The sequence below is a fragment of the Lissotriton helveticus genome, chromosome 1_1, assembly GCF_964261635.1.
Source record: "Lissotriton helveticus chromosome 1_1, aLisHel1.1, whole genome shotgun sequence".
Lineage (NCBI taxonomy): Eukaryota > Metazoa > Chordata > Amphibia > Caudata > Salamandridae > Lissotriton > Lissotriton helveticus.
Window position 1 is genome coordinate 895,151,964 of NC_136057.1, and position 17,377 is coordinate 895,169,340.

Consider the following 17,377-nt stretch of genomic DNA (forward strand, 5'->3'; position numbering starts at 1 on the left):
GTCATTTCAGAGTTCTGGTGACATTTACACATCTTCTGCCTGGTGTTTGGGTTTGTGCGCGCACGCACACGTGCCAGCGTCCCGTAAGGTGTGATTGTGGCACCACCATTTCATTGGCTGAAGCGCAGCCCTTCCATTACAATGGGGCGAGAGGGTGGGGGTTGTCTGTTGTGCAAGCTACGCGTGTCTCCCCATTGGTCCAGCCTAACCTCTGACTCTCCACTTGACTCCGGCAGGTGCTGCTGCTCTGTCAGTCCTGACTCTACCCTGCTGCCCGAGTGTCGCGTGAGAGGGACTGAGCGCTCAGCCATGCCGCGATACACCGTGCACATCCGTGGCGAGTGGCTCGCCGTGCCCTGCAAGGACGACTCGGACACCGTGGGCTGGCTGGGCAAGGAGGCCCTGCGGCGCTACGTCAAGAACAAGCCGGACAACGGGGGCTTCGAATCGGTGGACGACGTCCAGTTCTTCGTCCGGAGGTGCAAAGGCCTGGGCCTGCTGGACCACGATGACTCGCTGGGGGCGGCCTTGGAAGACAACGACTTTGTGGAAGTTGGTAAGTACCTCCACCCTGTCTGGCACCGCGCTGGGTAAGGATGATCATAAAAGCACCCCAACCCTTTCAGCTGGGAACACTTGAGGGGATGTACATTGTGGCACGCTTTCATTTTGATTGTTAATTTAAGTACTGGAGACTGGACTGCCCATTATAAATTGCCACCTTTTATACTAAACAGACGTGGAGAGGAATTAAGCCTGGAGCCTTTCTTGAGCATGTAGGCACGTGGCAAAGTGTATAGATGTGAGTGAGATTGTGCTGCGGTAAAGGGCCCGCACGCTGCTATGCCATCCCAGTGAATCTGGTTTAGCAGCGCCCACCCACTGGGGGAAGGAATACTGCACAGACGCGTTTTGCACCATGGGGAAATGTAGTTCTCTGCGCCGGGCATTAACACATTTTTGGCGGTGTTTTTGCATGATGGATAGTTTATACGTTAAGTTAAAATATGATTTACTGCTGTGCAGTGCAATTGAAAGCCATTTTAAGACTTGGTGCTTCAGCCGGCAATATTGTATCATTGATGTTACACTGCAGTGGCAGAAATGACGTTTCTTATTTAAATAACCTCGAGCTCACATGGAATGTTGGCTAAATATAAAATATGCACACGCCACTTGTTGATTTTTCGGGAAAAGCACGGCAAAACCGATCAAGAACTAGCATGACTTGTACACCCAGCCCAGCTCTCTCGGAAGATAAGTTGTGTGTGATTTTGGTCAACTCCTTATTCCGTTGGTTTGTTTCTCGTGACTTAAAGCTATGAATTACTAGAAACTACAAAGCAGTGTAGAACATTTCGACCCTGGTATGTAAACGTTGACCTAACGTTGACCTAACGACCTAACGAAAATGTAAAAAGGAAGGTGACGACTATTTAGTTCAGGGAAGGTTAAGTTGCTTCTATGCTTTTTGTACTGAAATCCGCACTGTACGTCTCATTTATATGCCTATTTCTAAAGGAGCTGGGTTTTGCGAAATAACGAAGGAACGAGGAATTGAGTTCTGGTCAAGATCACACACATTGCTCATTAGAAGAAACCGGTATTACAACTCCGGGCTCACGGTTTCATAGGAGGAATCATAACCGCTATCCTTATAAATGAAATGTTTCTGAAGTTGCTATCTTCACAAATGTAGTGATGTTCAAAGCGTGGGTGGGACATTTAAAGAATGCAATGACAGTGGCTCCGTGATTCAGCCCAAACGCAGCTCGGGGCCACTAGCCCTCTAACGGAGCCTTCCTGACTTCAAAGCTCCCTTTCCCGTCTTCTAAAATCATAAAATCGCATGATTATGACATACAAGAGGCCGGTTTCTATACATCTAGACTCTGGCGTACAGTGTCGAGTATGAGGTCAACTTTAAAACACAAGTTAATAATTAGTTAGTCTAATCTAAAAAATTCCTTTAAAAAATGTTATTTCTTAAATACAATTTCTAAAATGCACTAACGTCCTATGACAGATATTTATACTTTATGATTTCAGAACAGTTTGCATAAAACTTAATAGATGCATAATCAGTGTAGTGTTAACATTTACATAAGTGCAAGAGTTGACCTATTAAGTTTAAACCAATAGCAGGACTGGCCAGTTAGTTCAACAGCTGTACATTATACCGCCCGGTCCTTGCAGCACTTTTCCTTGCTAGTCCAATGCTTGTTTCTTGTTCCCGTTATTTTCAGTTCCACCGTTGGTCGGACGTTTCCGCTCCTGTTCTGTGTGCGCTCCTTGACCCGCCCCTGTACTACTGACTTTAGTCTTTGGGTGAATGTTCCGCAGCCCTCCAGGACCACTCCCCAAACCACCCGAGCGCGAGGCGATGGCAGTCTTTATCGATGGGGTGTGGTAAATGGGTCGGTCAGTCTCTGGTGCCCTAGTAGTGCTACCATGACTGCTGATGTGGGGTGTTCAACTGGGTGCATTTCCTTTCGGTCTGGGGCGTAGCTTTGGGCGGGAGGGGTGTTGCACCCCCCGCCCCAATGTATTCTCTAATTAATAGTTGGGTACAGGTGTTTTCAGTTGGATGTGGTGAGGTGTCTGTCAGATTTCACCTGGGATTTTACTTACAACAGCACACACACACACACACTCACTCTCGTCTCTGTTTTCCAGATCTTAAAACATGTTGGTAATTTCACAAAAGAATGAGTTTGAAGTACCCAAACAATCCCCACACCTCTCCCTTTCCAATCGCTTAAGTCCTCCCAATGCCATGCTTCACATATATTATATTTTAACATGATATGACAGTGCAATTGTTGTAAAATCTGAAGTTCACACCACCATCGGCCCCCCATTCCCCTGCACTGTTTTACTAGCAAGCTATGCCCCATCTCGGTATGTGCTCACTTACTTGCCCAATGATGCTGTTCTGTCAGAGGATATGAGTGTAGGCGACAAGTTGGTTTTCACTAGCTTTGCTTCCCCCACATTGTTTCCATTGTAGGTTATCATGCACTGATGCGTTATAAGTGGTGCATCATGGTCTGAATGGTGTTAAGAAGTGGTATCCTGTGTTGTAGTATGATTTGTGTGAAGGAGGAGGGTTAGATTGTTTCAGTGGTGTTGTATGGTGTTCTACAGTGTGATGAAGTGTTGGTTGTGTTATGGAGTTCGAAGTGATGATGCAGAGCTGGGTTAACAGCATTTCTCGAGTCTTCTCTATTGTCCTGTGGGAGTGCCCTAGGTTGTTATAAAATCTGTTTTCTTTTGTTGTGGTTTGTGATTCAATGCTGTTGAGTGGTGTAGTAAGGGATGGTTTGTCCTATGTGGAAATGATTAGGTGTTGTGCGTGAGGACCTAACATGGTATCGCCATGTTACATGAACATGTTGCTGCGGTTATGGTGTGTTTTAGATGTTATATTTCATGGTTGTGATTGGTGTGGTGTAAGAAAGTGTCCTCTTTTTGCATGGTTGGCCCCACTTTCTGCCAAACTGCTGATTTACTTTGACTGAGTGTGGCAGTTTTATGGGAGGGGTACCACGCCGGCCGAGCTTACCCTTTGCTCCGCTGAGGCGTGCTGTCTGACCTTCATGGCTGTGGCGCGGCCGGGCTTTGCTCCGCCGCAGACAATTCCCCTGCACTTCCGACTGGCCGGGCTTGGCTCCGCCGGTGGGGAGAAGAAGTGAACTACAGCCCCCAGCAGCCTTCACGCTAAGGACGCCTCCCACCTCATCCTGCAGCGCCAGGAGGCGCATAAAGCGATGCCCACTGCCGAGGACCTGGTGGCAGTTTATTGGGAGGGGTACCACACCGGCCGAGCTTACCCTTTGCTCCGCTGAGGCGTGCTGTCTGACTTTCGTGGCTGTGGCGCGGCCGGGCTTTGCTCCGCCGCAGACAATTCCCCTGCACTTCTGACTGGCCGGGCTTCGCTCCACCGGTCGGAAGAAGAAGTGAACTACAGCCCCAGCAGCCTTCACGCTAAAGACGCCTCCCACCTCATCCTGCAGCGCCAGGAGGCGCATACAGCGACGCCCTCTGCCGAGGACCTGGTGGCAGTTTTTTGGGAGGGGTACCACGCCGGCCGAGCTTACCCTTTGCTCCGCTGAGGCGTGCTGTCTGACCTTCGTGGCTGTGGCGCGGCCGGGCTTTGCTCCGCCGCAGACAATTCCCCTGCACTTCCGACTGGCCGGGCTTGGCTCCGTCGGTCAGGAGAAGAAGTGAACTACAGCCCCCAGCAGCCTTCACGCTAAGGACGCCTCCCACCTCATCCTGCAGCGCCAGGAGGCGCATAAAGCGACGCCCACTTCCTTGTCCCGCGAGGACGTGCCCGGGACGCGCCGGGCTAAGCCCGGGCAAAGGGCGGACCCTCTGTGGCCCTCAGAGGCCTGAGGAGACTGGGCTGGCCAGGGACCCTACATTATTTTTATCTGGATCTTAATCTTGTACTATCCATGTGAGACTTTATTTTTTATTATCTTGGTGTATTTTATGTGAGTGAGTAGTAAGTAGTGGCTTTTATACGACCTTATATAAGATGTCTAAACCTAAAAATGATAAACCGGCAATAGGCCCCGTCACCATTGATAACTATATGGTGAAGAAAGTAAATCAGATTAACAACGATAGACGTGCTTCACTAGGGAAGGGGACTCCAATACTGGATCTGCCAGAGTTGTCTCCGCAAAGGGTGACCTTAGATGCTGAGGTAAATATGAGCGGAGTCGTCAGAGTAGATCCACAGACGCCCACTACGGTGACTGCTGAGATAAATCTAGAAAAACACGCCCTGACAAGCGAGGAAACAGGCGAAGTTCCGCCTGTCATCAGGCCGATACGAACCTGCAGGATAGCACATCAAAAACGGGGGGGAAAACATAGCACTAAAAAAAGGGATTTGGATGGGAAAGAAACTAATAGCCCTGTCATAAACCCCTTTGTGTTCACTGGAAATAATGATAGTGGTTTTAACTTAAATATTGAACAGTTTGCTTCTCTTATTAAAAAGCTAGAAGTAAAATTTGTATCGAAATTAGAGGAGATGATTAAACCACTGACCATTCAGATAGAGGCCCTGGCCGCGGAAGTGGCTAGGTTGGGCGGCCTAGTGTCTGCACACCTGGCTGTACCCACCAGCGGTAGGGTTGAGGCTGGGGGAAGAGGGCGGGAAGTGGCGAGTGCTAAAGACCATCAGAACACTCGCAGTGCTGTTGCAGTAGCTACTACTGTAAATGAGGCACTAAGTACATCCGTCGTCCCAGTATTACCTGCTTTGTTAACACAACCCAATTTAGCCCCACGAAGTGGACCAGTTCCAAGGCCCCCCAGAATAACCGATACCTGAACTTACCACCTGATTGTGCACCGTTTGTGGCGGTATTGACCAATGTTCCATCTTGTGGCACACATCCCGCCTCACCATATGATGAATCTCACGCCTCATTGAAAAATAATACAGTAGCATGGCTTAATAAAAATTGTAAACACAACAGTGATGGACAGAATGTGGATCAATGTCACACATTCACCCCAGTCCAAAGATCTGGGCCCAAATCCATCGTTTTTCCACTCCACACCACCCTGGGTTAGACAATGGCGATATGCAAATCAGCACTGACCCTGTGCCCCATGGGAACAGTCCAGTCCGAACTACAAAAGCCATGTCCTTCCCAGAACGGAAACAAGCATCCGAGGACCGGCCCGGTTTCGAGGTAACACCTCTCATCAGCCCGGCTAGCTTGACTCCATTGTGCTGGGGATGCTCAGACGTGAGTCCCAGGCACTCCACACCACTGGAGTCAAGCTAGCCGGGCTGATGAGAGGTGTTACCTCGAAACCGGGCCGGTCCTCGGAGGCTTGTTTCCGTTCTGGGAAGGACATGGCTTTTGTAGTTCGGACTGGACTGTTCCCATGGGGCACAGGGTCAGTGCTGATTTGCATATCGCCATTGTCTAACCCAGGGTGGTGTGGAGTGGAAAAACGATGGATTTGGGCCCAGATCTTTGGACTGGGGTGAATGTGTGACATTGATCCACATTCTGTCCATCACTGTTGTGTTTGCAATTACCGCTCTAAGTGTACTGGGGATGCTCAGACGTGAGTCCCAGGCACTCCACACCACTGGAGTCAAGCTAGCCGGGCTGATGAGAGGTGTTACCTCGAAACCGGGCCGGTCCTCGGATGCTTGTTTCCGTTCTGGGAAGGACATGGCTTTTGTAGTTCGGACTGGACTGTTCCCATGGGGCACAGGGTCAGTGCTGATTTGCATATCGCCATTGTCTAACCCAGGGTGGTGTGGAGTGGAAAAACGATGGATTTGGGCCCAGATCTTTGGACTGGGGTGAATGTGTGACATTGATCCACATTCTGTCCATCACTGTTGTGTTTGCAATTATCGCTCTAAGTGTACTGGGGATGCTCAGACGTGAGTCCCAGGCACTCCACACCACTGGAGTCAAGCTAACCGGGCTGATGAGAGGTGTTACCTCGAAACCGGGCCGGTCCTCGGATGCTTGTTTCCGTTCTGGGAAGGACATGGCTTTTGTAGTTCGGACTGGACTGTTCCCATGGGGCACAGGGTCAGTGCTGATTTGCATATCGCCATTGTCTAACCCAGGGTGGTGTGGAGTGGAAAAACGATGGATTTGGGCCCAGATCTTTGGACTGGGGTGAATGTGTGACATTGATCCACATTCTGTCCATCACTGTTGTGTTTGCAATTACCGCTCTAAGTGTACTGGGGATGCTCAGACGTGAGTCCCAGGCACTCCACACCACTGGAGTCAAGCTAGCCGGGCTGATGAGAGGTGTTACCTCGAAACCGGGCCGGTCCTCGGATGCTTGTTTCCGTTCTGGGAAGGACATGGCTTTTGTAGTTCGGACTGGACTGTTCCCATGGGGCACAGGGTCAGTGCTGATTTGCATATCGCCATTGTCTAACCCAGGGTGGTGTGGAGTGGAAAAACGATGGATTTGGGCCCAGATCTTTGGACTGGGGTGAATGTGTGACATTGATCCACATTCTGTCCATCACTGTTGTGTTTGCAATTATCGCTCTAAGTGTACTGGGGATGCTCAGACGTGAGTCCCAGGCACTCCACACCACTGGAGTCAAGCTAACCGGGCTGATGAGAGGTGTTACCTCGAAACCGGGCCGGTCCTCGGATGCTTGTTTCCGTTCTGGGAAGGACATGGCTTTTGTAGTTCGGACTGGACTGTTCCCATGGGGCACAGGGTCAGTGCTGATTTGCATATCGCCATTGTCTAACCCAGGGTGGTGTGGAGTGGAAAAACGATGGATTTGGGCCCAGATCTTTGGACTGGGGTGAATGTGTGACATTGATCCACATTCTGTCCATCACTGTTGTGTTTGCAATTACCGCTCTAAGTGTACTGGGGATGCTCAGACGTGAGTCCCAGGCACTACACACCACTGGAGTCAAGCTAGCCGGGCTGATGAGAGGTGTTACCTCGAAACCGGGCCGGTCCTCGGAGGCTTGTTTCCGTTCTGGGAAGGACATGGCTTTTGTAGTTCGGACTGGACTGTTCCCATGGGGCACAGGGTCAGTGCTGATTTGCATATCGCCATTGTCTAACCCAGGGTGGTGTGGAGTGGAAAAACGATGGATTTGGGCCCAGATCTTTGGACTGGGGTGAATGTGTGACATTGATCCACATTCTGTCCATCACTGTTGTGTTTGCAATTACCGCTCTAAGTGTACTGGGGATGCTCAGACGTGAGTCCCAGGCACTCCACACCACTGGAGTCAAGCTAGCCGGGCTGATGAGAGGTGTTACCTCGAAACCGGGCCGGTCCTCGGATGCTTGTTTCCGTTCTGGGAAGGACATGGCTTTTGTAGTTCGGACTGGACTGTTCCCATGGGGCACAGGGTCAGTGCTGATTTGCATATCGCCATTGTCTAACCCAGGGTGGTGTGGAGTGGAAAAACGATGGATTTGGGCCCAGATCTTTGGACTGGGGTGAATGTGTGACATTGATCCACATTCTGTCCATCACTGTTGTGTTTGCAATTATCGCTCTAAGTGTACTGGGGATGCTCAGACGTGAGTCCCAGGCACTCCACACCACTGGAGTCAAGCTAACCGGGCTGATGAGAGGTGTTACCTCGAAACCGGGCCGGTCCTCGGATGCTTGTTTCCGTTCTGGGAAGGACATGGCTTTTGTAGTTCGGACTGGACTGTTCCCATGGGGCACAGGGTCAGTGCTGATTTGCATATCGCCATTGTCTAACCCAGGGTGGTGTGGAGTGGAAAAACGATGGATTTGGGCCCAGATCTTTGGACTGGGGTGAATGTGTGACATTGATCCACATTCTGTCCATCACTGTTGTGTTTGCAATTACCGCTCTAAGTGTACTGGGGATGCTCAGACGTGAGTCCCAGGCACTACACACCACTGGAGTCAAGCTAGCCGGGCTGATGAGAGGTGTTACCTCGAAACCGGACCGGTCCTCGGATGCTTGTTTCCGTTCTGGGAAGGACATGGCTTTTGTAGTTCGGACTGGACTGTTCCCATGGGGCACAGGGTCAGTGCTGATTTGCATATCGCCATTGTCTAACCCAGGGTGGTGTGGAGTGGAAAAACGATGGATTTGGGCCCAGATCTTTGGACTGGGGTGAATGTGTGACATTGATCCACATTCTGTCCATCACTGTTGTGTTTGCAATTACCGCTCTAAGTGTACTGGGGATGCTCAGACGTGAGTCCCAGGCAGTCCACACCACTGGAGTCAAGCTAGCCGGGCTGATGAGAGGTGTTACCTCGAAACCGGGCCGGTCCTCGGATGCTTGTTTCCGTTCTGGGAAGGACATGGCTTTTGTAGTTCGGACTGGACTGTTCCCATGGGGCACAGGGTCAGTGCTGATTTGCATATCGCCATTGTCTAACCCAGGGTGGTGTGGAGTGGAAAAACGATGGATTTGGGCCCAGATCTTTGGACTGGGGTGAATGTGTGACATTGATCCACATTCTGTCCATCACTGTTGTGTTTGCAATTACCGCTCTAAGTGTACTGGGGATGCTCAGACGTGAGTCCCAGGCACTCCACACCACTGGAGTCAAGCTAGCCGGGCTGATGAGAGGTGTTACCTCGAAACCGGGCCGGTCCTCGGATGCTTGTTTCCGTTCTGGGAAGGACATGGCTTTTGTAGTTCGGACTGGACTGTTCCCATGGGGCACAGGGTCAGTGCTGATTTGCATATCGCCATTGTCTAACCCAGGGTGGTGTGGAGTGGAAAAACGATGGATTTGGGCCCAGATCTTTGGACTGGGGTGAATGTGTGACATTGATCCACATTCTGTCCATCACTGTTGTGTTTGCAATTAATAAAAATTGTGGCTTTCCTATTTCCTATTCAGATCAGATAATGGCAGTAAGGAGGGTGAACTGGGTAGGCCCGTCCAAAAAGCTGGGAAGTGGGGATTGCATTGTTGTAAATTTTAAACATCCACAACATGTGGCAACTGTCCTCTTAAGAGCATCTTCACTAGTATATAATGAGAACAGTATTTGTGTGCGCCCGTTGGGGTACTTCTATGCACACCTGTGCAAACCCTCCCCCCAACAAAGGATAACTAGGCGGGTGTTTGAACCTCAGACCCCTGCCATCGACACACAATTTATTTATAACATTACTAATCCATGCGGGCCTGGAGACATGGATAAAATCCACAATAGGATTACTAGTGCTGGACGCTACCACCATAGGTATAATGTCAATACACAGAATAGGTATGATGCTTTGTCGGGACTTGAGATGTGTGACTGACGGGAGGTACCTGCGTCTCAGGGCACTGTGGCTTCAGGTGAACCTATACTCGTAGAGAACTCACCGGACATAGTATCTGGATGTTTTGTTGTCTCATGGAATATTGCGGGCTTGGCTGCCAAAATGGCTGATGAAAACTGGGTTAATTATATCAAGCAATTTAAGGTCATCTGTCTACAAGAAACTTGGCTGGTGGAGTGTGATATTTTTCTGGAAGGGTACAAGGCTTTTTATGTGCCAGCCACTCCATCGGTAAGAGGCAGACCAAAGGGGGGACTTGTGATTTTTGTTTCTATTCTAGTCCCTTGTAAAATGCGTAGAATTGAATCTCAGTATACTGGAGTGATGGGCTTAGTTTTATATGGAGAAAACTGTCGGGCTGGTTTGGTGAATTTTTATAATGCAACTAATGATAGTGCAGGCTCTAATCAAATATTTGTATTGAATTCTTTTATCTCTACTTCTATGAAAGATTTTAGTCATAACCTTATGATCATGGGAGATTTTAATGTGCATCCTTGCGGTGATCCACTGAAGAAATGTTTAACAGACTTGTTTTGTGAGCGCCTGGGAGGTTTACACATGGAACATACAGTGGATGGGGAATTTGCAATGACCTAATGAACAACTTTGACCTCTCATTGGGTATGACACTTAGGGACCCGTTAAAATGTTTTGATATTCCTACTTTCAAAGGGCACGGCAGGGGCATTTTTATTGATCATATGTTAGTCTCACTGACGATGCAGACTTTTCTGGATTTGTTCAGCATTGAGCAAAGTGAATTTAGTGACCATAACCCTCTCATAATTCGTTTGAAGGGACCTTGGGTTAACAAGGGAAATCAGGACTGCAGCTCAGGTAGGCTGTGTACAACAGATGGGAGGCGGCGACTTAAATGGTCAATGGTTACCCCAGATCTTCTTTACAAAAACATTGTGGATAAATGTACTGAAGATATTAAGAATTGTACACATGAGGGGGGAGATCCCAGGCAGGTCCTTATTGCCTATCAGAATTTGTCAGAGAAGGTGTCAGAACTGATGACGGCCCCCGCAAAGAACTTGGTGATAGGGGGTCCTAGGTGGTTTAACCACGATTGCTCTAAAGCTGCACGTAATCTCAGGTTAGCCCTGTCAGTCACCCCGAGAAATCAGGAGGGTGTAAAACTATGTCGGAAACAATACAAGTCTGTTATTGCATCCCGTAGGGAGTTTTTAAGAAAAGAGGCTTGGGATGAAATACTTGACCCCTCCACCTTAAATTGTAGCACTAAATTCTGGGCATTAGTTAAAAGACCGTTCCTGGCGGAAGACCCGGGTGATGGTCTAGAGTGCTGCATAACTAGGGAGGAGTGGGAACTTCATTTTAAAAAACTGTATCACTCAGCAGACCCAGTAATAGTTGATGTTTTACCTTATGTTAGGGGAGGTATAATTAAATTTGATAAAAGCGAGGTAATGGATGCCATAGAAGGACTTACAGCTAGGAAGGCCCCTGGACCTGATGGAATCCCACCGGATCTTTACAAATCAGACCCAGGCTTTTGGGAGCTTGTATTCAATGCAGCTGCTATAGTGGGCTGTCCCTTGTCCTGGGGTTTATCAACAATTGTCCCTGTGTTTAAGAAAGGAGACAAGGGCAGCCCCCTTTGTTATCGTCCGATCTCATTAATAGATTCCATGGTCAAGATCATGGGGAGGATCTTACTGCAGCGTATATCAAGTTGGACGTCTGACAATAATATTATGTCCATCTCACAATATGGCTTCTGTGGAGGCCGTTCCACCATAACCCAGTGCCTCAATCTCTTCCTTATACTGAGCAAATATACTATCGTACAGAAGGGAGCTGTCCACCTTGCCTTCATGGATCTGTCATCAGCCTTCGACTGTGTTAACAGGGGTAGGCTGTGGCAGACCATGCGGGGAAAAAGGTGTGGACATAGGGATTGTGGATTTTTTGGTGGACTTGCACAGTAACACCAGTGCAAATGTTAGGTACTCAACAAATGGGGAAACCACTGGTAATTTTAACATCAAAAAGGGAGTGCGCCAGGGCTGCATCCTGGCCCGATTTCTTTTTAATTTTTACATCAATGATTTAGATGCTGCACTACAGGAGGTACAATCAGATTCCCCCAGAGTTGGCCGGCGGGGTATTCCTGTACTTTTATACGCAGATGATGCGGTTTTAATTTCTAGAATGGAAAAAGGTCTCCAGGCACTTTTGAATGCTTTTAATTTCATTTCTTTATGACCAACAGAGACCTATTGGTCAACAATTCTAAATCATATATAATGCATGTTGTCCGACAACCGAAAAAGAACTTTATTTTTAAACTAGATGATGTTCTGATCCCCATCACTCAAATATTTTCATATCTAGGTGTTGTATTTGACACAAAGCTTAGCTGGGGCCCTCATGTGGCAAGAAAGAAAGGGGAAATGACAAGGGTAAATGCCTCTCTTTTTAATTTTGCCACAAAATTGGGGAAGAAGCCAAATACTGCAATGATGAAACTCTATAATGCAAAATCAATAGCTACCGCTGTATATGGCAGTGAGTTATGGGGCTACGTAAGAGGTGATCAGTTACAGGTTACTGAAAACAATTTCTTAAAACGTCTCCTTTGTGTTCCAGCCAGCACATCGAATTTAGCGGTACACGAAGAACTGAGGACTCAGTACCTATCCGATATTTTTGCACTAAGACCACTGACATGTTGGGTAAAATTGTGGTTAAACCAAGATATTCCGCTTACCCACCTGATTGTGAAAGACCTTGTGTCTCAGGACAACTCAATGTGCGTGCCCTGGCTAAAATACCTGAAATCTTGCTTTTTGAGGCTTGGATGTTTGAATCTGTTTGAAAACCCTTGTGGGATTGTAAAGGGAGATGTGGCAGCAATTAAGTGGGCTTTTTATATGGACAGGAGGGCCCAAAGAGAAGGGGAAGAGTTCATGAAACCTAATGTTAGGAAATATGTTATGTTGAAAACCTGTGACACCATGGAACTATACTCAACATGTACCTTCACTTCTCATGAAAAATTTCTGCTGACGAGGTTCAGGTTTAATATTTTTCATCATCTTTTAATTAGACCTAAGTCGGATATTTTTAATAAAACTGTTGTTCCCTGTGGCTGCGACGGGAAGTCTCCACAGGATATGCTCCATTTTATATTTTTATGTAGGTTTTATGAATACCCACGCAGATGTTACCTTGTTGCTCTTTTAAAGAAACTAAATTTTAATCAAATAAGACCAGCACTTATGTATCTACAGCTTTTGCACAGTGACAGTGTTCTTCATGTTATAGAATTTTTAAAATTAACTGTTAAATTGAGAAATTGCCTGGACCAGTGATTCTACGCCTCTGAAGGATGTTGAGCTTATTTATTGAAAGACCTTATATCATGTTGTAAACCCAGTATTAACTGCACTTTATTGCTGATTTCGCCTGCTTCCTCTTTAATGAAATTCGTATATTATGTCCGTTTGTAAATGTGATTTTAATATGAAATGTTCAATGTATTTTATATGTGCACTTTTATGGTTTGAAACGAAACCGAAATAAAGTCTCTATTGAATTGAATATATTACACGACTGAGTGTGCCCTGGGCTCCTGCCAAACAGGTACCCAGGGATTGTTATTTCCCTAAACTGCATTAAAAATAAACCCAATTGGCACTGTTTGGCCACAGGTCAGTCCCTTGTAAATAGTGCTATAGGGTCCAAGGGCACTGTTACCAGGGAAGGCCTCCAAGGGCTACAGCACTTATTGTGCCACCCTTAGAGGCCCTGTACCTTAATACACACACTGTCATTGCAGGCTGCGTGTTTTGGTGCAGAACAAAGTGAAAAGTTGACATGGCCTGTGTGTGCCATGCCCACAACCCACTGCCCTGGCATGGGTCACCCACCCCTCTAACTGGGCGCACTATACCAGTGTTCCGGGTACAGGTTCATGAGCCCTGTATTCCTACAGCATTTAAAGACAGAAAAAAGAACAGTATCAACCTCACATAGAGCCAGTGATCATTATTTCAAAAAGACAAAAAACAATATAATCCATACATGTGAGAATGAACATACAATACAAATGTGCGTTTAAAAAAATTAAACAATTATTCATTTTTACCACAAAACAGTATCCAAGAGCTATTGAATAACCCATACATTGATTTTCTGGGAGTTAAACTTATTAACTATCACCCAACATTCCTGTCATAATGTTGCTAATCATCATATTATTTAACATCAGGAATGTAATGAAAAACATTTGGCAACATTTTTTTTACAAGTGAAAAGATGACTTGATGCCAGAAAGAAAAGCTTAATGCCGACGCGTTTCGAATCCCAATGTATTAATCATGGAATTCTCTTCAGGGCAGGAAGTATATCCACAGGAACTGTTTGAATGAAAAAGAGGGGGATTGTTTTAGAAAAAGAGTCGTCCTCTCATTGAGTAAGGTGATTTTATCAAAACCAATAAGCATCCAAAGATGCAGCATACCTTGTAAGACAAGAAGAAACACTTTTAACCCTGGGCCTCAAGTTTGTTCCTAACAAAAGAACGGATTTCACCAAACTCAAATTGGAGGCATTGGATTTTTGTCGTAAGATCAGGTTGAAGGTCTTCTTCGCGGATGCTGAAGAAATGTCAAATACGGAAACAACAGGATTAAGGGTCAAGTCTAGGTTTACTCCGACCCAGAATATCCCAAAACAAGTGATTGCCTTTGAGAAAGCGGTCCTTTCTTCTCTCTCCAAACTTGAAAAACAAAAAAGTTTTGTACACAATAACATCAATAAAGGCTTAACATCTGCCATTCAAGATCTAAAATCAGATACATCGATTTTAATAAAACAGGCGGACAAAGGTGGGGCAGTAGTTATTTGCCCGTGCTATGTATCTGGAAGAAGGTACAACACATGTCAATAATCGAGACTGGTACAGACTAACCCTGGGCGTAGTGTGCGGAGTGGGGCTCCGCGGAGCTACGCGAAGTGGGCACACAACTACGCCCACCCGCGCACTCCGCGTAGCCCCCCTCCGCGCCGCCCGCCTCCCTCCCGCCCTCCCTAAATACATATATAAAAGTATAAAAAGCTTTTAAAAACACTTACCTTGTCTGCCGCGTCCCCGGGGCTCCCTCTCGCCGTCCCGCGATTCGCGCCGCCACCGATTCGAATCCTAATGCGCATTCGCGGGCAGCCGCGCATGCGCATTCCTCATGAGAAATGCGCATGCCCGGCCGCCCGCGCATGCGCATTAGGATCCGAAATGGCGGCGCGAATCGCGGGACGGCGAGAGGGAGCCCCGGGGACGCGGCAGACAAGGTAAGTGTTTTTAAAAGCTTTTTATACTTTTATTTATGTATTTAGGGAGGGCGGGAGGGAGGCGGGTGGTAGCCGGCTACGCACCGTCTGCGGAGCGCGCGTAGTGCCGCCTGGCTACGCCCGCTACGCAAACTGCGTAGGAGACGGCACTCCGTGCACGGAGCGTAGCTGGCCGCCCACCCTTAGTCCAGACCAGTCAAGGAAGACCCCATTCATGCAATTCAGGACAAGATTTCGAACATCACCAAGGCAGGACTAGATGAGGGATTTTTGGGCCCTAAGGAATTTGAATATTTGAATAAAAAATCACCAAGAACACCAGTTCTTTATTTTTTAGCAAAAATTCACAAGAACGACGAAACACCACCCGGCCGACCAATCGTGTCGGGTTGTGATTCTGCCCTGGAGCCGGTCTCCAAATACATTGATTTTTTCTTAAAATCTTTCTTACCGCAAGTAAAGTCATATCTCAGGGACACTACTGATTTTATAACCAGAATAGAAGGACAATCATTCAATGAGGAAACACAAATAATGGTGACCTTAGATGTCGCTTCACTCTACACCCAAATCCCTCAAGATGAGGCGATGCAGGTGTTAGAATTGTACCTTGATCAACGGGAGAGACCACATAAGGTGCCCACCTCATTCATCCTATCACTGGCGGAGATTACGTTACGCAGCAATTATTTTAAGTTTGAGAATGCGTTTTTTGTCCAAATTAAGGGCATCGCCATGGGCTGCCCTTATGCACCTGAGATGACGGTCCTATATATGGCGCAGTATGAAGAAAGATTCATAAACAATAATAATCCATTTGCTGGCCATATAAATCAATGGTTAAGATACATTGATGACGTCTGGCTCCTGTGGCAGGGGAGCCAGACCGAACTCGACCAGTTCTACAATTGGCTAAACTCAAGACATATTGACATCAGTTTCTCAATAGAGTCTAGTAAAAGCAAAATGACTTTTCTTGACATCTCAGTAGGTGGTATCCGCGAAGACATTCTAACGACAACCTTACACAAAAAAGCAACTGATAGGAACACCATCCTCCACTACAAAAGCTCGCATCCACAGTGTTTAAAAGAAAATCTTCCTTTAGGACAAATGTTGAGAATAAGGCGAAACTGCACGGATTTGGCAGATTTTGAACACCATGCGACAAAATTTTGTGCTGAAATGGCGAAAAGGTGTTACCCAAAAAAACTTCTAAATCATTCAAAGAAACGTGCGAGATTCACCTCGAGGGAAAATCTCCTTCAGAAAAAGGAAAAAGGTGAACTCAATGAATTGGTTTGTGTAACAACCTTCGGGTCACACACAAACCAATTTGAACGTATCATTTTGAACAATTGGCACCTTTTGGAAAATTTAGAACATCCGTTAAAAAAACCATTTTCGCCATGCGCAAAAACAGGAGCATTGGCCAACAATTGGTAAAAGCAGACAGCTACATTCCCAAACAAAGGAGTGATTTGATAACCCAGTGGAATTTAAAGCCTATATGTGGGCATCACAAGTGTGGCAACTGTGTATCATGTTCAACTACACTTGAAGGTAATGTGTTTGACCATGGCGGGGTCAAATGGAAGCATGACATGTTTACGAATTGCAAGACCAAGAATGTTATCTATGCCGTGGTATGCCCCTGCAATAGAGTGTATATCGGTAAAACTTGTCAACCAGTAAATGTACGAATTACACAACATCGTTCAAGAATCAAGAAAAAAGTGACCTCTGCACCCATGGTTGAACACTTTTTGGGCAACAACCATGGGGAAAATGATTTCAGGTGGACTGTACTTGCATGGGTGGACCCCAAACATCAATCACCAAGCATTGAGGCTGCACTTTTGCGTAAAGAGGCATATCTCATCATGAGATTTAACAGTGTAAATAATGGCCTAAACTGTTTGAGTGAAGTAAAAAGGATTTAATTCCTTTATGCACTTAAAAAAAAAACAATGTCGTCCTTCCAAATGTTTTTTCTAAATGTAAACTACAACTCCCATAATGCCCCTGTCATGCCTGATTGGCTGGTGATACCACGTGATGGAATTGCTGATTTTTTCTCACTTCCGCGGCTGCACGCCGTTGCTCCAAACCGCTGGCGTCTGACATCGCGTTAAGATGTCAAATTAACGTTAAGACCGGTCGCTCGGCATCCTGAGTGCACACGCATGCCTCATTTTAACATCGAGTCCATTTATTGACTCATATGTGGTGGTCT

At 46.9% G+C, this 17,377-nt stretch overlaps 1 protein-coding gene across 1 annotated transcript in view; it reads left to right on the forward strand.

The window, feature by feature from the left end:
- The first annotated feature begins 242 nt into the window (after positions 1 to 242).
- Positions 243 to 17,377, forward strand: part of HAL (histidine ammonia-lyase) — a 387,900-nt gene continuing 370,765 nt past the window's right edge. The window contains exon 1 of the mRNA XM_078675784.1: positions 243 to 556. Coding sequence (XP_078531910.1) covers positions 310 to 556 — 247 coding nt within the window. The 5' untranslated portion in view covers positions 243 to 309. The remainder of the gene's footprint in view (positions 557 to 17,377) is intronic.